The 25,592-nt window shown below is 49.8% G+C and overlaps 1 protein-coding gene across 1 annotated transcript in view; it reads left to right on the top strand.

Moving 5' to 3' along the window:
* The first annotated feature begins 201 nt into the window (after positions 1-201).
* The window catches only part of LOC146334032 (TLE family member 5), a 47,202-nt gene continuing 21,811 nt past the window's right edge, over positions 202-25,592 (top strand). Inside the window, exons 1-2 of the mRNA XM_084825385.1 lie at positions 202-462; positions 17,675-17,772. Of these exons, the coding sequence (XP_084681511.1) occupies positions 436-462; positions 17,675-17,772 (125 nt within the window). The 5' untranslated portion in view covers positions 202-435. The remainder of the gene's footprint in view (positions 463-17,674; positions 17,773-25,592) is intronic.

Genomic DNA, 25,592 nt, shown 5'->3' with positions numbered 1-25,592 from the left:
GTAGAGCCAAGCATCCAAGGGCCACAAGTTGCTGGCCCCTGGCGTCTGGGGTGAAAAAGATAGGGGGAGAGGAGGCTGTCAATGCGGCGGCGGGGCAGCAGGTGGAGCTGCTGTGCAGCCGCCAGAGGAAGGAGTCCGCAGCCGCCTTGAAACAATAGGTGCCACAGCAGCGAACGGCGAAGTAGCACGGCGGCTCTGTCTCGCGCGAGGCCCGAGGCCACGGCGATGGCCATCGCGGAGTAGGGCGGGAAAACGCCAGTCTCTCCCTCTCGCCCCTGCCCTTTCTTGGCTTGGGGCGGCGGCTCCGCCAGAGCCCGGGGAGGTCGCGGCAGCCGGCCACAAAGGCGCCTGGCGCAAAGCGCGCGCCCGGCCGCCTTTCCGCGGCTTCGCCATCGCGGGCCGGAGCGCAGCAGGTCGCGCGCGGCGGAGCCTGCCATGATGTTTCCCCAAAGCCGGCATTCGGTAAGGGAGGGGGCCGGAGGGGAGGGGGGCGCCCAGGGAAAATGGGAGGGGACGCGGAGAGGGGGGGGATTGGCGTGCCGCGGGGGAGGAGGGAGTTTGGGTGGGGAGGGTTGGATGTCACGATGCCGGGGGCGCGCGGGGGGGGGTGGCGTACAAAGGGGAAACTGCCCAGGACAGATGAGAGGCCGGGGCGGGAGGGGGATTCGGTTTACTCCCCGCACGCGGAAAATTGTATGGGCAGCGATTTAAAGCGCCGAGGCTCGAAGAGGGCGCAGGGCGTTGCGAAACGGGGGAGGGAGGGGCGGCTACCATCCTGCGAAGGTGACGCTTGGTGAAGTGAGTGGGAAAATGATGGGGTGTGTGGGGGGTTCGCTCCGATTTGGGGAGCAAGGCATTGGAGGCGGAGGGAGAGAAGGAGAGAAACTGGGCGGGGGAGCCGCAGTGCGAAATGGAGTGCCCGGGAGTGGCGGGGCGGGGGTGGGGGGGGGAGAAGAATTTGGATTAGCGAGGAGCGATCTACATTCCAACTTTAAGCCGGCTTCAATCCGGTTTTTAGTGAGACGGGCATTCTGGGGACTGTCGCTCTAGGAAGAGGGGCCGCTTGGGCAGGGGACGGGGGGTGTCTAAGCCAAGAATCCTCAGCACCCTCCTGGAACGGCACGATCCCTTGAGATAAACCGGTTTGAAACCAGTTTAACGATGGAATATAGATGGGCTCCCCGAGTTTCAGGGAGAAGAGCTTTGTTTGATAAGCAGAGCAGGAGAAATGGTGATGGGCTATCCAGAAATCGGGATGCAGAGAGAAGGGTGTGGATCAGGCCGGGGGTGGTGGTGGGGAGAAACGAAAGGGGGGGTTGAGGGTACGTGGGGGTCCTGTGGCGGGTGGGATTCAGGGAGGACCCATGCTTGTAGAAGCACACAGGCCTGGCCCTGGGCATTGCACGGCTGGGAGACCCTTAGAGCCCCATGATGGAAGGAAGGGAGGGCTAGAAATACATGAAATAAATGGGGGGGGGGGTATTTCTAAGAGGATGGCAGTGGAGGAGAAGGGTTCAGGGTTACAGCAAGAAAAGGGGGGGAATGGATTGGGGTTTCTTGGCGAAAGAGGTGCAACAGAAAGTGTAGGTGCCTGGGAGGAATTCTTGAGGGGGTAGAATGATCACAGCAAATTTGAGGGTCCCATTGGGGTAAGACTGGTATAGAGCCTCAGGCCCAGGGGCCAAATTCGGCCCTCTGGGGTTTCCCCAATCACTGATCATGAGTACCAGAGAACAAATTTCAAAGTGTATGTCTTCTTCTCCATCTTTGCTTGTTCTATACGAGTGTATATCTGTGTGTGTATACACCTATATATATACACACCACCTATATATCTACGCACACATATATATCTACGCGCACACACACATATACATATACACACACACATATATACACCCACCCATACATATATACACCCACACACACATATATAATACACACAAAGACATATATATACACACCCACATATATATACACCCCCACACACACATATACACATACACACACACATACACACACACACATATAATACACACACACACATATCCACACCTACATATATATACACACACACACATATATATATACACACACACAGACGCATATAGATATACAGACACACGCATATAGATATATACAGACACACGCATATAGATATATACAGACACACGCATATAGATATATACACACACACGCATATATACACACACACGCATATATACACACACACATATATACACACACACACACATACACACACACACGCATGTATACACACACACGCATGTATACACACACACGCACGTATATATACACACACACGCACATATATACACACGCACACATATACACACGCACACATATACACACGCACGCATACACCCACACACACATATATACACACACATACACACACACGCATGTATACACACACACGTATATACACACACACGCACATATATACACACGCACGCATATACACACGCACGCATACACCCACACACACATATATAATGTTGTTGTTGTTCAGTCGTTCAGTCGTGTCCGACTCTTCGTGACCCCATGGACCAGAGCACGCCAGGCCTTCCTGTCCTGCGCTCTCTCCCGGAGTGTGCTCAAGTCCATATTCATTGCATCCGTGATGCTATCCAGCCATCTCATCCTCTGCCGTCCCCTTCTCCTTTTGCCTTCAGTCTTTCCCAGCATCAGGGTCTTTTCCAGGGAGTTTTCTCTTCGCATTAGGTGGCCAAAATATTTGAGCTTCAGCTTCACTATCTGTCCTTCCAATGAGCACTCAGGGTTGATTTCCTTTAGGATGGACTGATTTGACCTCCTTGCAGTCCGGGGGACTCGTAAGAGTCTCTCCAGCACCACAGTTTGAAAGCATCAATTCTTCGGCGCTCAGCCTTCCTTATGGTCCAGCTCTCACAGCCATACATTACTACTGGGAAAACCATAGCTTTGATTAGACGGACCTTTGTCTCTGCTTCTTACTATGCTGTCTAGGTTTGCCATAGCTTTCCTCCCAAGGAGCAAGCGTCTTTTAATTTCATGGCTACAGTCACCGTCTGCGGTGATCTTGGAGCCCAAGAAAGTAAAATCTGTCACTGCTTCCATTTCTTCCCCTTCTATATGCCAGGAAGTGATGGGGCCAGATGCCATGATCTTATTTTTTTTAATGTTGAGTTTCAAACCAGCTTTTGCACTCTCCTCTTTCACCCTCAACAAGAGGCTCTTGAGATCCTCTTCACTTTCTGCCATTAGGGTGGTATCATCTGCGTATCTGAGGTTGTTGAGAATTCTCCCGGCAATCTTAATTCCGACCTGTGATTCATCCAACCCGGCATTTCTCATGATGTACTCTGCATATAAGTTAAATAAGCAGGGCGACAATATGCAGCCTTGTCGTACTCCTTTCCCAATTTTGAACCACTCGGTTGTTCCATGTCTGGTTCTTACTGTTGCTTCTTGACCCTCGTACAGGTTTCTCAGGAGACAGGTAAGGTGGTCTGGTACTCCCATCTCTTTCAGAATTTGCCACAGTTTGTTGTGATCCACACAATCAAAGGCTTTAGCGTAGTCAATGAAGCAGAAATAGACGTTTTTCTGGAATTCTCTTGCTTTCTCCATGATCCAGCGAATGTTGGCGATTTGATCTCTAGTTCCTCTGCCTCTTCGAAACCCAGCTTGTACTTCCGGTAGTTCTCGGTTCGCATACTGCTGAAGCCTAGCTTGTAGGATTTTGAGCATCACCTTGCTGGCATGTGAAATGAGCGCAATTGTGCGGTAGTTTGAACACTCTTTGGCGTTGCCCTTCTTTGGAATTGGAATGTAAACTGACCTTTTCCAGACTTGCGGCCATTGTTGAGTGTTCCAAATTTGTTGGCATATTGAATGCAGCACTTTAACAGCATCATCTTTTAGGATTTTAAATAGCTCAGCTGGAATACTGTCATCTCCGCTAGCTTTGTTGTTAGTAATGCTTCCTAAGGCCCACTTGACTTCACTCTCGAGGATGTCCGGCTCAAGTTCAGTGACCACACTGTCATGGCTATCAGGGACATTCAGATTTTTCCTGTATAGTTCTTCTGTGTATTCTTTCCACCTCTTCTTAATCTCATCTGCATCTGTTAGGTCCCTGCCTTCTTTGTCCTTTATCGTGCCCGTCTTTGCACAAAACGTTCCCTTGAGATCTCCGATTTTCTTGAAGAGATCTCTAATCTTTCCCATTCTGTTGTTTTCCTAGATTTCTTTGCATTGTTCATTTAAGAAGGCCTTCTTGTCTCTCCTTGCTATTCTCTGGAACTCTGCATTCAGTTGGATATATCTTCCCCTTTCTCCCTTGCTTTTCGCTTCCCTTCTTTCCTCAGCTACTTGTAAAGCCTCCTCAGACAGCCACTTGGCTTTCTTGCATTTCTTTTTCTTTGGGATGGATTTCGTTGCTGCCTCCTGAACAATGTCACAGACCTCCGTCCATAGTTCCTCAGGCACTCTGTCTATCAGGTCTAATCCCGTAAATCTATTCCTCACCTCCACTGTATATTCATCAGGGATATGATTTAGGTCATACCTGAACGGTTTAGTGGTTTTCCCTACGTTCTTCAATTTAAGCCGAAATTTTGCAACAAGAAGCTCATGATCTGAGCCAGTCAGCTCCAGGTCTTGTTTTGACTGACTGTATAGAGCTTCTCCATCTTTGGCTGCAAAGGACATAATCAATCTGATTTCGATATTGACCATCTGGTGATGTCCATGTGTAGAGTCGTCTCTTGTGCTGTTGGAAAAGAGTGTTTGCTATGATCAGCGTGTTCTCTTGGCAAAACTCTATTAGCTTTTGTCCTGCTTCATTTTGTACACCAAGGCCATGCCTGCCTGTTATCCTGGTGATTTCTTGACTTCCTACTTTAGCATTCCAATCCCCTATGATGAAGAGGACATCTTTTTTTGGTGTTAGTTCTAGAAGGTGTTGTAGGTCTTCATAGAACCGATCAACCTCAGCTTCTTCGGCATCAGTGGTTGGGGCATAGACTTGAATTACTGTGATGTTGAATGGTTTGCCTTGGATTCGTACTGAGATCATTCTATCATTTTTGAGATTGTACCCCAGGACTGCTTTTCCCACCCTTTTGTTGACTATGAGTGCTACTCCATTTCTTCTAAGGGATTCTTGCCCACAGTAGTAGATATGATGGTCACCTGAATTGAATTCGCCCATGCTTGTCCATTTTAGTTCACTGATTCCCAAGATGTCGATGTTCAATCTTTCCATCTCATGTTTGACCACCTCCAGCTTACCTTGATTCATTGATCTGACATTCCAGGTTCCTAAACAATATTGTTCTTTACAGCATCGGACTTTCTTTTCACCACCAGACACATCCACAGCTGAGTGTCCTTTCGGCTTTGGCCCAGCCGCTTCACTCTTTCTGGCGCTACTTGGAAATTCCCTCTGCTCTTCCCCAGTAGTATATTGGACACCTTCCGACCTGAGGGGCTCATCTTCCGGCATCATATCTTTTAGCCTTGGGATACGTTCCATGGGGTTTCCTTGGCAAGAATACTGGAGTGGGTTGCCATTTCCTTCTCCAGTGGACCACATTTTGTCAGAACTCTCCGCCATGACCTGTCCGTCTTGGGTGGCCCTGCACAGCATAGCTTATGGCTTCACTGAGTTACGCAAGCCCCTTCGCCACAGCAAGGCAGTGATCCATGAAGGGGACATATATAATACACACACACATATATAATACACACAGAAACATATATATACACACCCACACCCACATATATATACACCCACAACCTCACATATATACACACACACGCACATATAATACACACACACACACATATACACACACACATATATCCACACCTACATATATATCCACACACGCACACATATATCCACACACGCACACACATATATACACACACATACACACACACAGACGCATATAGATATACACACAGACACATATAGATATATACAGACACACGCATATAGATATATACAGACACACACACATATACACACACACACATACACACACACACACATATATATATACACACACACACACACACACGCATATAGATATACACCCACACGCATATGTATATATACACGCACACGCATATGTATATATACACGCACACGCATATAGATATACACACACATATATACACACACATACACACACACACGCATGTATACACACACACGCACGCATGTATACACACACACACGCACGTATACACACACGCACGCACGTATATACACACGCACGCACGTATATACACACGCACGCACGTATATACGCACGCACGCACATGTATGCACGCACGCACATGTATACACACACACACATGTATACACACACACACATATATGCGTATAGGTATACGCGCGCGTGCGCGCGCACACACACACACACACACACACACATATATATATATCCACATATACATATATATCCACATATAAAAGAAACAATCACGACTATAGCTACCCTCTTGCAGCGAAACTATACAACAGCAACAGGGCTAATACACTGCATCCATTAGTAGCACCGGAGACAACTTTTTTTTTAAAGTTTGTAGAAGGAAAAAAGGCCTTCCGAGTGCCCAGTTTATACCCTTAGCGGGTTCAAGTGATAAAGACTTCACCACTTGATGGTGTACACACGCACACATGCGTGTGTATGTGTGTGTGGTGGAGAGGTGGGGGTTCCACGTGTTTCCAAGCTCTCACACTGTTTGCATACCAGAAAATAAAATAAAATGCAAACCCCCTTCATGTAGAAAACTAGCAAGCCAGAGAGGAAGGTTCCGTCTTTACCCTGATGAGCTAGCTTTCCATGTGAATGGCTCTTTTTTTTTTTTATTGGGCACGTATTTCTTTTTAAACGTGATCTCCCACCTTATGAGACAAGCTCCGCTGGATCAGACCGTGTCCCTGCTTCTTCCAGCGGCCGACCAGAGGCATCTGGGGAGCCCACAAACAGGTCCTCAAGTGATAAAGTCCAGGATCGGTTTTGCCCCCTGATTCTGTTGACCCCCTGAAACAGAGCCGCCCCAGAAGATCAGTGAATAGTGCAATGAATGCGCACTTGCTTCTCATCCGTTGCACAGGACCCAGATGTCTTCCCCACACCAAAACAGCTCCCCGTGGAGAAGCTGCACTTTTTCCCAGTAGGAACATCGGAAGTCGCCTTACACTGAGGATTAGCAGCAGTCCATTTAGGCCGATATTGTCTATACTTACTGGCAGCAGCTGTCTAGGTTCTCGGATGGGGCTCTGTCCCAGCCATATCTGGAGAAGCCTGGATTGAACCTGGGCCCCCTTGCATACAAAGCAGGGACTCTACCAGCTACAGCCCTTCCCCAATACATTGGCAGCCCTTGGGCGCCAATGTATCTGTTGTGGAAGGAAAGGCAGAGCTGCTGCAGTTTGGAGTTCCCGCGGGCAGTGGGGTGGCACGGGCACTCATTGGACAGTGCCTGTGACATCTTGGAAGGCCGGCGCGCAACACCGTGTCACCTCCTCTCCCCCCGACGGCCCCACGCCATTGCTCATGGTACAGGCAGGGGGAATTTGGGGCACTGCTGGACAGGGGCGGGAGAGGCTTGGCGGACCCAGCGATGATACGGGGTGAACCCAGGCCTGGCCTGCTTCGTCACCACGCTCCACTCTGTGCTTTGCAAGGCTGGAGGCTTTGGGCACGCAAGACGAGGCCCATGCGGGAGCCAAAATTGGTCATCCGTGGCTTCCTGCCCCTTTCAGTCTGGGAGGCGTGACTTCTCTTGGGCAGGTTCCCCAGAGGTGAAACTGGCAGTGGGGTCTTTGCCTCCCACAGAGGGGCAACCGATGCCAATCTGTGCTCCTTCTCCCTCTAAATCAAGTAAGAGTCCAGTCCTCATGGTTCTAAATAAAGGGCTGGTTTTAAATAAGGGGAGCTGTGTTGTTCCTCCAGCTCGGTACTGTCTCCTCTGACTTGCAGCAGCTCTCCAGGATTTCGGGCAGAATCATAGATCATAGAAGGGTAGGGTTGGAAGGGGCCTCCAAGGCCATCGAGTCCAACCCCCTGCTCGGTGCAGGAATCCAAGTCAGAGCATCCCTGACAGGTGGCTGTCCAGCCTTGCCTTGAACACCTCCAGTGTGGGAGAGCCACCCCATCAGAGAAGGATCGTCGCCTGCTCCATGAGCCAGGGACCGTCCACTGGCAAAGTGGCTGTTCTGTCACTGAGCCCTGACCCTGTTCCCAACACCAGACAGGCCGCTTAACAAGATCAGCCTCGAATGGCCTTCTCCCTGTCCCATCAGCCAGGACAGCTAGACTGGTGAGGGTGAGGGAGAGGGCCTTTTCTGTGGTGGCCCCCCCTCTGTGGCACTCCCTCCCTGAGGAACTCTGCCATGCCCCCTCTTTAATTTATTTTATTTATTTATTTATTTCTATACCGCCCAATAGCCGAAGCTCTCCGGGCAGTTCAATTTCATGAGCTTCTGCCACGCATTAAAAACGTGGCTGTTCAGGCAGGCATTTGGGGTGGGGTATTTTAGAAAATGTTTTTATTGTAGAATTTTATTCTTTTAAACTTTTATTAATATGTTGTATGTCGCCCAGAGTGGCTGGGTGACCAGCCAGATGGGCGATCAATAAATTTAATAAATAATAATAATAAGGGACAAAAGAACTGAGCAAGATACACCCCTCAGCAGTGGAGTGCTCTGTGTCTTGGACATTTGCCCCATAGGAGACAGCTGGATATAGGCGGAGCTCACGCTTTGGGGGTGTCGAGGAAATATCCCAGGCAGGTTAGGGCGAGCAGTCAGGAATGTGCTGGAGCACAGCACGGCCATGGGAGAGGCAGGCGAAACGGTGTCTCCCCAAGTGAAAGGAGCACGACGCGTTTATTTGGACCGGACGTGGGAGAAGCCAGACAAACACACTACGCATGCTCAGAAACCAGCTGGTGCTCAGCACAGTCTTCCCAGCACAGCGGCCTTCTCATCTTTAGGGGTGAATTACTTTGGCAGGTGGGAATTCCTGCTTATGAGTGAGTCCCAGTTACCCTTCTCATGGCCAGACACACACACGTTCCCATCAGGCACCTCGCCTGAACCAAACCACTCATGCAGCCTCATCAAGCCGACCTTCACAATCCCCCCCTTGAGCCTTTCCGGCTCACCATCTATGCTGGTATCGTGATCAGCCGTTCAGCTGCTTTGCCTGTCTCTTTCCCTTCTCTCCACAGTTCTCTGTGCATTCTCTGTCTGGCGCGGTTCAGCTTTGTGCATAGTGTTAGTCAGGGAATCAGAGCAGTGACCACATGGAGCAAAACAATGCAGGCAGCCGTCATGCTTATTCCATTGCACATCGGGCTAGGCGGCTGTTTCTAGTAGGTCCAGTTTTAGTCATTTCAGTCTGACTTAGTGGGATTTGGATCATTGGGGTGCCTCTCTGGGCATGGACATGGCTGCAGATCTAGCAGCTGGATACATTCAAGTCCACTTAGAATCATAGAAGAGTAGGGTTGGAAGGGGCCCGCAAGGCCATCAAGTCCAACCCCCTGCTCCATGCAGGAATCCAAGTCAGAGAATCCCTATAGAATCATAGAAGAGTAGGGCTGGAAGGGGCCTGCAAGGCCATCCAGTCCAACCCCCTGCTCCATGCAGGAATCCAAGTCAGAGCATCTCTATAGAATCGTAGAAGAGTAGGGCTGGAAGGGGCCTGCAAGGCCATCCAGTCCAACCCCCTGCTCAATGCAGGAATCCAAGTCAGAGCATCCCTGACAGGTGGCTGTCCAGCCTCGTCTTGAATGCCTCCCCAGGTCATGGGCTCCATTGTTGTATTGCTCTAACAGTCAGGACGTTTTTCCTGATGCTCAGCCGGAATCTGGCTTCCTGTCACTTGAGCCCATTCTTCCGTGTCCTGCACTCTGGGACGATCGAGAAGAGATACTTCCTCTCTGTGACAACCTTTCAAGTCCTTGAAGAGCGCTATCCTATCTGTCCTCAGCCTTTTCTTCTCAAGGCAAAACATGCCCAGTTCTTTCAGTCTCTCCACATAAGGCTTTGTTTCCAGTCCCCTGATCGTCTTCGTTGCCCTCCTCTGAACCCTCTCCAGTTTGTCTGCATCCTTCTTCAAGTGTGGTGCCCAGAACTGGACACAGGACTCCAGATGAGGCCTACCCAGTGCTGAGTAGAGGGGAACTAGTACTTCCCAGGATTTGGAAGCAATGCTTCTATGAATGCAGCCCAAAAGAGCATTGGCCTTTTTTGCAGCCACATCACATTGTTGGCTCATCTTCAGCTTGTGATCGACAACAATTCCAAGATCCTTGTCGTGTTGTTGAGCCACGTATCCCCCATCTTGTAACTGTGCATTTGGTTTCTTCTTCCTAGGTGCAGAACTTGGCATTGATCCCTGTTAAATGTCATGCTGTTGTTTTCTGCCCAGCGCTCCAGTCTGTCAAGATCACTTTGAATTCTGTTTCTGTCTTCCAGGGTATTAGCTATCCCACGCAATTTTGTGTCATCTGCAGATCAGCATTCCCCGCACCTCCTCCTCCAAGTCATTAATAACAATGTGAAAGAGCACTGGGCCCAGGACTCAGCCCTGCGGTGCCCCACTCATTCCCTCTCCCCAGTTTGAGGAGGTCCCATTGATAAGCACTCTTTGAGTCCAATTCTGTAGCCAGCTGTGGACCCACCAGATCGTCGTTTCATCTAGCCCACTTTGAGCTCGTTTGAACCAGACCACTTGAATCTGGTTCACTGCTTTCAGGAAAGTGTTCTCTGCTTTCATGCAACTGAAAGTGCCAAGCAAGAGCAGGATGCAGGGAGGTCACATCGTGAGAATGTGCCCCTGGTGGAGGTGGAGACCACTTTGTCTTCACGCACAGGCACCGAGCGCTTTTGAACCTGTGAACGGAAAGCCTTCGCATGCTACATGAATGCCTGGCAAGAGCGCAACGCAGTCGCGTCACTTGCGTCCCGGTTCGTCAGATGTGCGTTCACAGGTGGCGAGACGGGAGTCTCATGGGCCTTCCATAGGGATCTCATGGGGACGGAGTCCAGTCTGTCAGTGTGAAGCGGCACCCGTGCTCGGCGGGGCCAAAGGTAGAGCATCGGACCGCTCAGGTCCAGTTCCAGCACAGATTTGGGCGACCTTGTTCTTTAAGACGCCGTCCCATTTTTCTTTTCCACCAGCGCTGCTGGCTGGGGACGGTCGGGGCCCTGGAAACGCTTTGCGAAGCTTTGTGCACACAACTCCCAGTACCCATTGAAAGGAGCAACACGTCTCCATCTGAACGAAATCTGTTTGTGCGCTAAAAGAAAGCTCGCACGTCCCTTCACCCTCGGGTCCGTCACTCCGCTTTCCAGGGGAGCGACAGGGCACCGTATTTTGGGGCTGGCTATCCGAGCAGGAGTTGCACCGTCTTCCGAGGCGAGAACAGGCAGCCAGCTAATTCACACAGGATTCTGTAGAGCGGGTCTCGCTGAATTAGGAAACTGTCAGGAAGTACAGACACCGCTGGCCAAGGCCTCTCTCTTCTGGCAGCAAAAGTTCCCTGACGGTCCAGAAAGTAGCATCCCTTATCAGTTAGAAGAGGCCCATGGTGTGAAGAGCGAGTACGGCGCGTCGTTTCGGCTTCCGTTCGTCGCAAACAGCGTGGCTTTCGTTGCATGTGAATGCAGCTGTGAGAACAAACTGAAATCCTGAATCTTGCCCCCCCCTTTTTTTTTAGCAAATCAGTGGCAGATTTGCCCCTTGGATTCCTGCCTTGAGCAGGGGGTTGGACTCGATGGCCTTGTAGGCCCCTTCCAGCCCTACTATTCTATGAGTGTACTTGTGCTATTGATGACTGCGTGTGATTCCGGGTATGTTCACACCTGACTGCTTGCCGTTCTTCTGAAACTAAACCTAATACATGCCACTTCTTGAATTCTCACAGGTTCTATATGCTGGTTGTTTATTAGACTATTTATTAGGTTTATTAGGTTCTAGTTGTTTATTAAACTATTGAAACAACTCTGAAATCATTACGATGCTGCATACAAAGCAAAAAGACCACGCAAGAAAATCGTTAATAGAATAGTCATAGAATAGTAGGGTTGGAAGGGGCCTACAAGGCCATCAAGTCCAACCCCCAATCAGAAGCATTGGGGCACCTTCACCCCATAGGGGATTGACTCAATCGACCCTGCCCTTCCTATCTGCTACTGCAAGGTGGGGAAGTCGGACCGTGGGCGCTCCCCAGCGGCTGTCCGGGGAGCACCACGAATGGTCAGCGTCCTGAGGACAGCTAGCCAGCCTCCGCGGTTCCAACATCGGGGCCTGATTTTGGAGCTGTGCCCCATTGTCAGGGTGGACACTGAGCCCATAGAATCCCACAGTAGTTCTGATTCTGAGGAAGAGCAGTCGCTCCTGGGAGAGAAGCGCGCTCCTCTTTCCCAGGGCCAACAGCTGACGGAGATTCTTCCCACCAGCATTCCTAGCTTAGATAGCAGTCCTGGGAGTGACAGCGCGCGGGAAGCAGACTTGATGGACGCGCGACGCCGACACAGAGAGCGGTGCCAAATGGAGGGCGCGGAAAGGAGGCGTAGTGCCCGGTTGGCGTGCAAACAACGGTTGCACCCAGAGGATCCAAGGGAAAAGGGGAGGGACTCTCCCTAGTCCTTAAGTTCAGGGTCTGCCAGTAATTCCCTTTCAAACGAGGACCAACTGTTCCAACTTAGGGCATGGGTACTCTGCTGCTCATATCTAGTTGCTAACGGTAGAGTTGTTAAGTTGTAAAAGAGGAATAAAGCTTTGAAAGGAATTCCTTTGTCTGTGTCTGGACTTGGCTACTGGATTAGACTGAGACAGGCCTCCAAGGAGCCCTTGACACCCATCTTCAGAAGTTGCCGCAGGAGGCTGGCTTATTCCCGAGAGGAATGAGGCGAGGCGGCAGCCCTCGCAAGGGCAAAATGTCCTGCCGCTTAAGCAGAAGCGCAGTCCGGCAGGAGAATTTGGGGGAAGCGCAGACAGCTTCTCTCTCCAGCACTTCTTCGACAAGACCCATCCACAAAATGCGCACCGCCTGCCGTGGCCCGTGGCTTATCCCACAAGTCTGGACGTGGCTTTGCTAGGGGCTCAGCCACCTCCAAACCATCATAAGGGATGCCCCCAGCAGCAGGATCGGGCCACAAAGGGGCAGGGTTCGGAGTGGAACGGTGTTACAGTGTCATGCATCGAGAGCCAGTGTGGTGTAGTGGCTGGACTGTTGGACTAGGAGCTGGGGGACTCGGGTTCTAGTCCCCACTCGGCCGTGGAAGCTCGCTGGGTGACTTTGGGCCAGTCACAGACTCTCAGCCCAACCTACCTCACAGGGTTGTTGTTGTGAGGATAAAACGGAGAGGAGGAGGATAATGTAAGCCGCCTTGGGTTCCTTGCAAGAGGGAAAAAGGCGGGGTATAAATGCAATCACTCAATCATGTGACTGCTGGAGAAAAACAGAATGTTGGAGAGGCATGACTGAGATAGGTGCTGCATCTTTGCTTTAAGTAGAAGGGCTGCCCCTGAGTGACATACACAAAGAGTTAAAGGGGAACGTAACACGGTATTTTCAGCTTAGTCAGGTCTACTTCGACAGGGCTCTGTTCTGCACGCCCTGGTTTACTCTCCCTGGGCAATGTAACTGCATCCCACAGCTTTCGGTATCACTCGACCATGAGCTTAAGGAGCGCTGCTCATCTCTCTCCATCCCGTCCCCACGACGCCAGCCGCCTGCCCGAGTGACAGATGCCTCTGAGCGGGCGTGAGGCGGCTTCCTGTCTTCCACTGTTTCTGCCAGCTGTATAAACTGGGCCGCCGGGTGCAGGGAAGGGGAGCTGGGTTCCAACGGGAGCTGGGCACAAATGGCCTCTCAAAACTCTCCAGAGTTTCTGAGCTTGCTCAACCACTGCGAGGTGGTGAAGGGCACCGTGCGTGAGTGCATTTTCTGTCGGTTACGTGCCGCCCAATTGCCCTGCGGCCTCCCAGGCTGCCCGCGCCTCCTGATCTGAAGCAGCCCTGTGGGTGGGATGGTTTTATTATGTCTTCCCCTGGGCTTTAATGGAAGTGTGGGAAGCTGAGGAGGCGGCAGGCTGCCCCAGAGATGATTGTGCCGCAAAAGGCGAAGATGTCTGTGCACGCACCTGGGCCGCCTCCTAAGCAAGGCGAACTCCGGGGCCCAACCCGCGAGGACGCCTCCCAAGTTGCCTCTCCTTTGCATTTCTTTTCGAAAGCGGTTGCTGGCCTCTCGAGCTAAACGAGCATGGCTGGAAACCCAGTGGAAGGATTTTCGGCACAGCGCCAACCCTCGTGGCCCCCCACCCCCTTCGAACATCCCCAAGAGCAAAGCGTTGGACCACAGTGGACGCTGGAAGACCCTTGAGGCTTTCAGAGGGGCGTGCCGCAAAGCCTGCCCCAGATGCCCTCTTCTGTGCACCCCACGGAAAGGGGCCCAGCTCTGCGTCCCAAGGCAAAGGAGCCCCATGCCAAAGACCCTGAACAGCACATTAAAAGTGGGGCTCGTGTTGCAGGTCAGGATCAAAGGCAGGTCCCTGGGTGGGATGGGACTAAAGACACCTGGCCAAGGGTCTTACCTAAGGCAGGGCAGCAGTTGATGGGACGGACGTCCTCTCACATGAGGCTCCGGAGAGCTGCCAGTGAGAGTAGGCTAGGTGTCCTCAACCTGCTGCCCTCTAGATGCGTAGGGCTAGGATGCCCATCTTCCCCAGCCAACGTGGCCTTTGGCAGTTTCCTAGCGGTGGAATAGAAGGCAGCTTCCAGTCTGTGCCCCTGTTGATATCGGCCCTTCATTCAGCGCCATGAGGACTGGAATCTTGTTTCGCCTTTAGGGAAAGGGACATGGTTTCGTGGCAGAGCACCTGCTTGGCTTGCAGAGGCCCCCAGGGTGCGAGTTCCGTCATCTCCAGCTAGGAAGGCTTTCAGGGCCTGTGCTAGGAAGGCTTTCAGGTCTGTGCCCCTGTTGATATCGGCCCTTTATTCAGCGCCATGAGGACTGGAATCTTGTTTTGCCTTTAGGGAAAGGGACATGGTTTCGTGGCAGAGCACCTGCTTGGCTTGCAGAGGCCCCCAGGGTGCGGGTTCCGTCATCTCCAGCTAGGAAGACTTTCAGGGCCTGTGCTAGGAAGGCTTTCAGGTCTGTGCCCCTATTGATATCGGCCCTTTATTCAGCGCCAGAGGACTGGAATCTTGTTTCGCCTTTAGGGAAAGGGACATGGTTTCGTGGCAGAGCACCTGCTTGGCTTGCAGAGGCCCCCAGGGTGCGGGTTCCGTCATCTCCAGCTAGGAAGGCTTTCAGGGCCTGTGCTAGGAAGGCTTTCAGGTCTGTGCCCCTGTTGATATCGGCCCTTTATTCAGCGCCACGAGGACTGGAATCTTGTTTTGCCTTTAGGGAAAGGGACATGGTTTCGTGGCAGAGCACCTGCTTGGCTTGCAGAGGCCCCCAGGGTGCGGGTTCCGTCATCTCCACCTAGGAAGGCTTTCAGGCAGCAAGGGGTGGGGGGAAACTCTGCCCAAGGCCCCGGAGAGCCACTTCCAGTCAGGCTAGTCCAGGAGTGGGCAGACTGTAGGCTTGCAGGATCTCTTTTGTTTTTCACTGGAACTGGTGCAGGAAGGTGGGCACAGAATTGGGGAATGAGGGGCATCTGAGCACATCTGAGTCAGAAACGTGACTTCCCCCTCCTTCTTGTGCTTGAGGCCATATTTCCCATCATCCCCGTATTTCCCATCCCGTATTTCCACATCATTCTGCAAATGGGTGGTGGAGAAGGGCCCATATTTTGACACTGACATCGCGTTGCCACCTCAGATTTCCCAGACTGAATTACTCCTGCCGGGCTTCCCTCTCCTCGAGGGAAATGCCTTGTTTTCACTGCCCTTTTGTGTTCCATTTTAATGATACCATTTAAGTGATGCCCTTCTCTTTTCTCTTTTCTTTTCATGGGGTTTAAATTCTGCCTGGTTTTGTAAGCCACCCTAAAGACCAGCGTCCTTGGAATTACCATTATTGTTTATTACATTTCTGTACCGCCCCATAGCTGGAGCTCTCTGAGCAGTTTACAAAGATTAAAAGCATTAAAAATACAGTATGCAAGGATTAAAAGCCATTTACATAAAAAGCACCCCAACAGCCAATATACACAAGAGAACATCCCTCTCAAACCACTTCGAACAAGCCCTCTCAAGCAAACAGCCATAAGACAATCCAGGATCGATGGAGACTCGTCAGATGCTGCCAGATGCCTGGGAGAAGAGAGAGGTCTTAACCTGGCGCCGAAAAGATGACAATGTTGGCGCCAGGCAGGCCTCACCAGGGAGATCATTTCACAATTTGGGGGCCACCACCGAGAAGACCCTCTCCCTTGTTGCCATCTTCCAAGCGTCCCTCGGTGTAGGCAGCTGGAGGAGGGCCTTAGATGTTGGGTATACTATATGGATAGGGTTGTGTTGGGAGAGGCACCCTGTTAGGTATTGTGGTACCAAGCCATGTAAGGCTTTATAGGTTAAAATCAGCACCTTGAATTGGGCTCGGGAACATACAGGCAGCCAGTGCAGGCGGGCCAGAGTCGATCTTGTATGTTTGGACCTTCTGGTCCCTGTTAGCAATATGGCATTTTGCACGAGCTGCAGCTTCCGACCCGTCTTCAAGGGCAGCCCCACGTAGAGCGCATTGCAGTAATCTAACCTGGAGGTCACCAGAGCATAGACAACTGCAGCCAGGCTATCCCTGTGCAGACAGGGGCGTAGCTGGCCACCGACCGAGGTTGGTGGAAGGCACTCCGTGCCGCTGAGGCCACCTGAGCCTCAGGTGACAAAGGCGGCTCCAGGAGGACCCCAAGCTGCAGACCTGCTCCTTCGGGGGGAGTGCAACCCCATCCAGAGCAGGGTGAGCACCCTCCCTCCGGTCAGCGGAACCACCCACCAACAGCACCCCAGTCTTGGCTGGGTTGAGCTTCAGTTTTTTGGCCCTCACCCGGCCCGTTGTCGCAGCCAGGCACCGATTCAGCACAGCCACAGCCTCACCTGAAGAAGGAGGTGAGAAGGAGAAATAGAGCTGCGTGTCATCGGCGTACTGATGACAGCGCACTCCGGATGACCGCGCTCAGCGCTTTCATGTAGATGGTGAACAGCATGGGGGACAGAACTGCCCCCTGCGGAACCCCATACTGGAGAGTCCACGGGGCCGAGCGATATTCCCCAAGCACCGCCTTCTGGAGCCGACCCTCCAAGTAGGAGTGAAACCAGCGCAGTGCGGCGCCTCCCACCCCCAGCTCAGAGGGCTGCCCCGGAAGGACACCGTGGTCGATGGTATCGCAAGCCGGGAGAGATCAAGGAGAAAGGCAGCCTAGGAATATAATATAATCAGGGATGCTTTAAACTGGATTCCTGCACTGAGCAGGGGGTCGGGCTCGATGGGTAAATCACCCCTTCCATTTCTGTACTGAAATATAGTCAGCCTGTCGCCAACCTTCAGCAATGGGTGAAACATGTTTTGCGGCCACCTTGAGGACTAGGGTCTTTGAAAGGCAGCCTAGCGCCATAACAAATACAATCCAGTCTCGTCGTCTTTCAGCGATGGCTAAACTTTGTGTTCCCTCTTTGTGGTGTCCTAGGGTTCTTCGCACCTGCCCCAGCAGTTGAAGTTCACAACGTCGGATTCCTGTGACCGGATTAAGGATGAGTTCCAGTTGCTCCAGGCCCAGTACCACAGGTAAGTTCTCCTAGATTCCCCCAGCCCCATGTTATTCCACTTTGCCAGCTTCCTCTTTCTAGGCCACAGTAATATGAATGGTTTCTTCAGGTCAGCTTTCCCCGAAGGTGGTGCCAACACGAGAGATTTGGGTTCGGGGACCATGGGCTATGCTTCCTGGACGATGGGCTGTGGGCAAGGGACGGGTTGCACCTCACAAGGGCTGGGAAGGATGTCTTTGGCCACAGCATGAAGAACTTCATCAGGAGGGCTTTAAACTGATGCTACAGGGAAGGGAGATGTAATGTTGGGGGTAACAATGGACGAAGGCTCATGCACCACAACGGAGAGAACAGCTCTAAGAGCGCCCAATAATCGTCTTCAGACCCATGTAGGAAGAAAGCCAGACTGTGAAGCACATGGTCTTCGATGTCCATATACTAATGCCCAGAGTACGGGAAACAAACAGAACGAGCTTGAACTCGTAATACAAGAGGGAAATTATGACTTGATAGGTGTAACTGAGACTTGGTGGGATGACTCTCATGACTGGAATACAGCAACTGAAGGATATAACTTGTTCAAAAAGAACAGGAGGAACAGAAAGGGAGGAGGGGTTGCCCTGTATGTGAAGAATACTTATCTCTGCACAGAAATACAGGAGGAGGAGCTTGGTAGCCCCATCGAGAGCATCTGGGTTGAAATAAATGGGGTAAAATTAAAGGAACATGGTGGTCGGAGTCTACTACCGGCCACCCAGTCAAGGAGAAGACGAGGATGAAACTTTTGAAAAGCAAATAGCCAATGTTTCAAGGAAGCATGATGTAGTAGCAATGCGGGACTTCCATTTCCCCGATATTAGTTGGGAGACAAATTCTGCAAAATATGGCCCCTCCAGGAAATTCCTGACTTGTGTTGCTGATAACTTCCTCCTACAGAAAGTGGAGGAAGGGACTAGAGGATCAGCTATCGTCTTGATCCTGCCCAACAGAGATGACTTAGTGGGTAAAGTAGCAGTTACGGGAACTCTGGGGGAAAGTGACCATGTGATACTTGAGCTCTTGGTTCTGAAGGAAGCAAAAGCTGAGTGTGGCCAAACGTGTTCCCCAGATTTTAGGAAAGCCAATTTTAATAAAGTCAGAACAATGATAAGTGAGGTCCCATAGCAAGCAACTCTAATGGGAAAAGGAGTCCAAGATGGGTGGGCGTTTTAAGAAAAGGAAATTCTCAAGGCACAATTGCAAACAATTCCAACAAGAGGAAAAGGCAGAAGACAATGGAAGAAGCCAATGTGGCTTCACAAAAAGCTTAGAGATGAGCTGAAAACCAAAAAAAGGACACACATAGGAAGTGAAAGGAAGGCCAAGCTACAAAGGAAGAGTCCAGGCAGGCAGCACAGAATTGCAGGGCTAAAGCTGAGAACGAGCTGAGGTTAGCGAGGGAGGCTAAAAGCAACAAAAAGGCTTTCTTCAGCCACGTGCATAGTAAAAGGCAGAGGAAAGCAATGGGTGTTCAGCTATTAAATAAGGATGGCCAAATGATCACAGATGACAAAGAAAAGGCAGAGGTGCTCAATTCCTACTTTGGCTTAGTCTTCTCCCAAAAGAGGGTCTACGACCCCCCTGGCAAAGGCGAAGCGCAGGCTGAAGGGGCAGGATTGCAGCTTGAGATCGACAGGCATATATATGGTCAAGGAACACCTCATTACTTTGAATGAGTTCAGATCTCCAGAGCCAGATGAGCTGCACCCTAGAGTAGTCAAGGAACTGGCAGAAGAGCTCTCAGAACCGCTGTCTCTTCTCTTTGAGCAATCATGGAGGATGGGGGAAGTGCCAGATGACTGGAGGAGGGCGAATGTTGCCCCTCTCTTCAAAAAGGGTAAAAAGGAGGAACCTGGGAACTACAGAGTAGTCAGTCTGACATCAATCCCTGGGAAAATTCTGGAGCAGATGATAAAGCAATCCATCTGGAAGCACATCAAAAAGAAGGCAGTGATTCCTTGAAGCCAACATGGATTTGTCCAGACCAAATCCTGCCAGACGAATCTGATCTCATTTTCGGATCAGGTCACCTGCTTTGCGGACTGTGGGAATGCTGTGGACCTTGGTAGAGGCATTCAGAGCACTGTCTGGTCCAGTTCTTTTGGATGAGTTTCAGTTCTTGAGGCCTGAGGATGTGGACAAGGTGCTTGGCCAAGTCCGATCGACCACTTGTGTGCTTGACCCTTGCCCTTCATGGCTTATTAAATCAAATAAGGAGGGGATGTCGGCTGGGTCCAAGAGGTTGTAAATTCCTCCTTGAGAGAGGGTATGGTGCCGGCTGCTTTAAAAGAGGCGGTAATCAGACCATTCCTGGAAAAGCCTAACCTGGACCCGGAGGATGTTAACAATTACAGGCCAGTGGCCAACACATCCCCTTCTTGGGCAAGGTGCTTGAACGGGTGGTTGCAGGACAGCTCCAGGCACTCTTGAATGAAACGGATTATCTAGATCCGTTTCAATCGGGCTTCAGGCCTGGTTTTGGAACGGAAACTGCCTTGGTCGCCCTGTGGGATGACCTCTGCCAGGATAGTGCGACCCTGTTGATTCTCCTGGACCTCTCAGCGGCTTTCGATACCATCGACCATGGTATCCTTCTGGACAGGTTGTCTGGGTTGGGGGTTGGAGGCACGGCCCTGCAGTGGTTCCGCTCCTACTTGGATGGCCGATTCCAGAAGGTGGTGCTGGGGGATTACTGCTCTGTGCCATGGCAATTGTGCCATGGGGTTCCACAGGGCTCTATTTTAGTCCCTGTGCTGTTTACCATCTCCATGAAACTGCTGGGAGAGGTTATCCAGAGGTGTGGGCTGAGGTGCCATCAAGATGCAGATGACCCCCAGTTCTACCTCTCTTAGCCAACCAAGGTGAGGCAGTGGCTGTTCTGAATCAGGGCCTGGGAACGGCAGTGGACTGGATGAGGGCCAGTAACTTGAAACTCAATCCAGACAAGAGGGAGGTGCTGTTAGTGGGTGGTTCCTCTGCCCGGCTAGGCGATGTTCGACCTGTTCTGGAGGGGGTTGCACTCCCCCTGAAGGATCACGTTCGTAGTTTAGGGGTGCTCCTGGACCCAGAACTGTCACTTTGGGCACAGGTGAACTCGGTGGCACGGAGCACTTCTTATCAGCTTAGGCTGGTATAGCAACTGTGCCCTTCTCTGGACAGAGAGAACCTAGCTCCAGTTATCCATGCTCTGATAACCTCTCGTCTGGATTACTGCAGTGAAAGCAGACCAAATATCTGCATATAAGTCCATCTGCAAGTTACGCCTATGTATCACTCTTCCAAATGTTGCTGGTGTTGTTAAGTCTTCAGTCCATCATGTTATAGGCCGTGAGCATTTATCCTTCCAATAGCGTAATATCAGTCTTTTAGCAACCTTGTAGGCCCCTTCCAGCCCTACTATTCTATGATTCTATGAAAAACTCATTTACACTGACCATGTGTTACATTCCAAGAAGCAGGTAAGTAATTCAAAAGAACATTTACATCAGTGAATATTAAAGGAGGGCTCTGGATAGGGGCGAATGCTCCTTCCTTGTTCTCCTCGACCTCTCAGCGGCTTTTGATACCGTTGACCACGGTATCCTCCTGGACCGCCTGGAGGGGTTGGGCATTGGAGACACCGTATTGCGGTGGTTCCGGTCCTTCCTCTCCGGCAGGCACCAGAGGGTAGCACTGGGAGAGGAGGTTTCGGACCCGTGGCCACTCACTTGTGGGGTGCCACAGGGTTCCATCCTCTCCCCGATGCTATTTAATATCTATGTGAAGCCGCTGGGGGCTATCATCAGGAGGTTTGGGGTGCAGTGTCATCAATATGCGGCTGACACGCAGCTCTACCTCTCGTTCAAATCTTCACCAAGGTTGGCCGTAGAATCCCTGTCCAAATGTCTGGAGACGGTGAGTGGCTGGATGGGGAGGAATAAGCTGAAGCTCAACCCTGACAAGACCGAGGTACTTTTGGTGGGAGACAAGAGGAGGCTGGGGGATGTTGATCTGGTGTTGAATGGGGTACGGCTACCCTTGAAAGACCAGGTCTGCAGCCTGGGGGTCATTTTGGACTCCCAGCTGTCCATGGAGGCTCAGGTGTCAGCTGTGAGCCGGACAGCGCTGTATCAACTCCATCTGATACGGCGGCTGCGCCCCTTCCTTCCCGACCATCTGCTCCCATCGGTAGTACATGCCCTGATGTCCTCTCGTTTAGACTACTGTAATGCGCTCTACGTGGGGTTACCCTTGAAGACAGTTCGGAAGCTGCAGCTGGTACAGAACGCAGCGGCTCACCTGATTAAAGGCAGCCGCCGGCGAGATCACATCACTCCAGTGCTGAAGGAGTTGCACTGGCTACCAGTTGTTTTCCGGGCCAAATTCAAGGTGTTGGTTTTGACCTTTCAAACCCTATATGGTTCCGGCCCAGCCTATCTTAAGGAGCGCCTCCAGCAGCACCAGACAGGCCGCTTAACAAGATCAGCCTCGGATGGCCTTCTCTCTGTCCCATCAGCCAGGACAGCTAGACTGGTGAGGACGAGGGAGAGGGCCTTTTCTGTGGTGGCCCCCACTCCGTGGAACTCCCTCCCTAGGGAACTCCGCCATGCCCCCTCTTTAATGAGCTTCCATCGTGCATTAAAAACGTGGTTGTTCAGGCAGGCATTTGGGGTGGGTTAGGGTATTTTAGAAAATGTTTTTACTGTAGAATTTTATTGTTTTAAACTGTTTTATTGTATGTTGTACATTGCCCAGAGTGGCTGGGTGACCAGCCAGATGGGCGATTAATAAATTTAATAATAATAATATTAATAATAATAATAAAAAAGAGCTTTCCAATACAAAATGTATCCATATCGTAACTTCCTCCCAAAAGGAGGCAGCCATTGGCATTTCCAAAACATACGAATAAGAGAAGCATTGACTGCATTACACCTCCAGCAATTAGCTGAGTTTGACAAGCCTTTGCTAAAAAGACGTTGTGGCGTCCAATAGACCCAAAACAAGAGCTTTTGCTGGATAAGGCATAACCGAAGATCCGTTGAAATGTCCGACACAGATGCCAAAACGACAGTCCATTGATAAAGCAAAATAGGACGTTCCAATTCCCTGTTCCATTCCTGCTGTAAACCACTTGTGTCATATTTATTCATTGATAATAAATGTTTGTAAACATGAATGTAGGTCGATACATCTGATCAGCTTCAGTAAGTATTTCCAGTAGCGAAGGAGACTCCGAGGCAGTGAAAGCAGCAGGACCGAATCTAGATACCAACAAATGGTTCAATTGCAAGCCCTGCCTTTCCGCTGAAGCCGGCAGATCAAACTGATCTCGCCAAGTTGAAAATACCAAAAACTCATCATCAGCCCCCACTGATTGATCGAAAGTCAAGGTCATCATCTGTCCAGGTCCGCCATAAAAACATGTTCTTGCCAATTCTGAAATCTGGATTTCCCCGCAAAGTCAGTTTAGCATGGGAAAATGGATCAAACTGTAATTGATGTGGCGTTATACGCCAGACTTCCCTAACTGCCCAAATTGTGGGAGGAGCTCTGTCTGCCTTGATATGCCGAGAAGCTAATGCCATCCATTTAAAGAGAGGCTCCAGACAAGAAGATTCCAACACTGACCACGGAGGAAAACCTAATTTGAGTTGAAAAGACCAAAATTTAGTAGAGGTCAGCAAATAGGCCCAATGGTACGTAGATAGATCCGGAAAACCAAACTCACCTTCATTAATTAGAAGTTGCATCCTTTTTAAAGATATTCTTGGTGGAGAGGAACCCCAAAAGAATGTACGAGACAAAGCATTGAGTTTTTGTAAATATTTGCCAGGTTATACATAGGGATCCCGCGTATAACATACATAATTCGAGGTATGGTTTTCATCTTGAGTGTATTCACTTTACCCCATAAACTCAACTTTAAAGATGCCCATCTATCTATATCTCGTGAAATATCATTAATTAACTTGTTTAAATTTAAACTAATCATCTGAGATATATCTCTAGGAATAATTATTCCCAATAAGTAATAAACTCTGGGCACCGTCAAAATTGCCAATTGGCTAATACATTAGAGTATATCCTATGTCCAATCAGCATTATTTCCGACTTTGACCAATTAACTGAATAGCCCGACAGTTCACCAAAGGTATTAATCAGTTTCATCAAAGCCGGAACCGACGACTGGAGTCTCGAGATAAACAACAAAAGATCATCAGTATGAAGGCTAATTTAAAATTCTAATCCAAAATGGACAAATCCATGAATACTATTATTTTGTCTAATAGCGCATGCCAGGGGTTCCAAACATAAATTGAATATCAATGGGGACAGTGGGCAACCTTGTCTGGTGCCCTGCCAAATAAGTAAACAAAAAAAGCTGAGAATAAACCGTTGAAAAAGTTACTCTCTAGGAGCTGAGTATAAAATTTTAACCCTTTTCAAAAATTCTATAGGAAGACCAAAAGTAGTCAATGTAGTAAAAATAAATTTCCAATGACTTTTGTCGAAGGCCTTTTCTGCATCCACGGAAATGATGGCCACCTGGTCAGTTCTTTCAGAGTTTAAAGCAACCAGATCAACAACTAATCTGAGATTATCAGCCCCCTGTCTATTTTTAATAAATCCCACCTGGTCTTATCTAACCAATGCAGCCATGACCTGTTGTAATCTATCGGCCAAGATTGCTGTTAATATTTTGATATCTTCATTAAGCAATGATACAGGTCAATAGTTTGTGCAATAGGTATGGTCCTTGCCTGTCTTAGGAATCACAGTAATGTAAGCATCATTTAACAAGGAAGAAAGGGAGCCCACTTCAAAAATATGATTATAGAGGCGATACGACTTCGGAGCTAAAAAACTAGAGAATGTTTTATACCATTCAATTGGAAAACTATCTGGTCCAGGTGATTTCCCAGTATTCATTTTCATTATTGCATTCATAATTTCCTCCAAACGCAGAGGAGCTAAAAGGAGCTGTTGTTGTGAAGAATCTAAACTTGGAAGATTAATCTGAGAAAAAAAGTTTCCATATCTTGCTCTGATATATTATGATCGGTACTATACAGATCAGAATAAACTTTTAAAATTGTGAATTTATATCTGTAGGAGAAGTATATACTTTGCCACTCTCATCGTTAATAGCGGGAATGACATTTTGATGTCGGCGCTGTTTAAGACGATGTGCAAGGATCTTACTAGGACGTTCACCATTTTCCCAATATTTCTGTCGTAGACAAGTCAGAGCAAATTCCGCCTGTTGTGAAAGGATATTCTTCAACTCATGCTTAGTAGTCTGCTAAAAGTTGATTAGTTGATTAGTCAATCAAAAGTTGATTGATAAAGTTGTGCTGTGGGAGAAGTGGCAAGCTGAGTTATGAGAGATTTCAGCTTCTTATTTAAGTGCGTCTGTTGAGTTTTTAAAGCTTCTTTTGATAGGAAGCATAAGAGATCGTTTGGCCCCTTATAAAAGCTTGACTAGCCTCCCACTCAATGGCGGACGAACCTGCTGTACCCTCATTAGTATTGAAATACTCTGTTAGTGCAGCCAGCATCTGGGTTTTGAACTTCTCATCATTAAGAAGTGAAACATTCTCATCATTAAGAAGTGAAACATTCTCATCATTAAGAAGTGAACCATTACGCCAAAGACCGGGGGCCCAAGGAGTGTCAGAAAATTGCAGTTCCAAAGATACTGGGGCATGATCAGACACTACCAATGTGTCAATCTTGCAGTCTTTGGTTTGACTTACTGAAGATGTAGACATCAAAAAATAGTCTAATCTAAAGCAGTTATGCTGAACTGGTGAAATA

Source organism: Heloderma suspectum, chromosome W (assembly GCF_057233095.1).
Source record: "Heloderma suspectum isolate Gila_16-S chromosome W, 16-S_ref, whole genome shotgun sequence".
Taxonomy (NCBI): Eukaryota; Metazoa; Chordata; class Lepidosauria; order Squamata; family Helodermatidae; genus Heloderma; species Heloderma suspectum.
The sequence above is the reverse complement of the archived record's forward strand: the minus strand, read 5'-3'. Positions and strand labels throughout refer to the sequence as shown.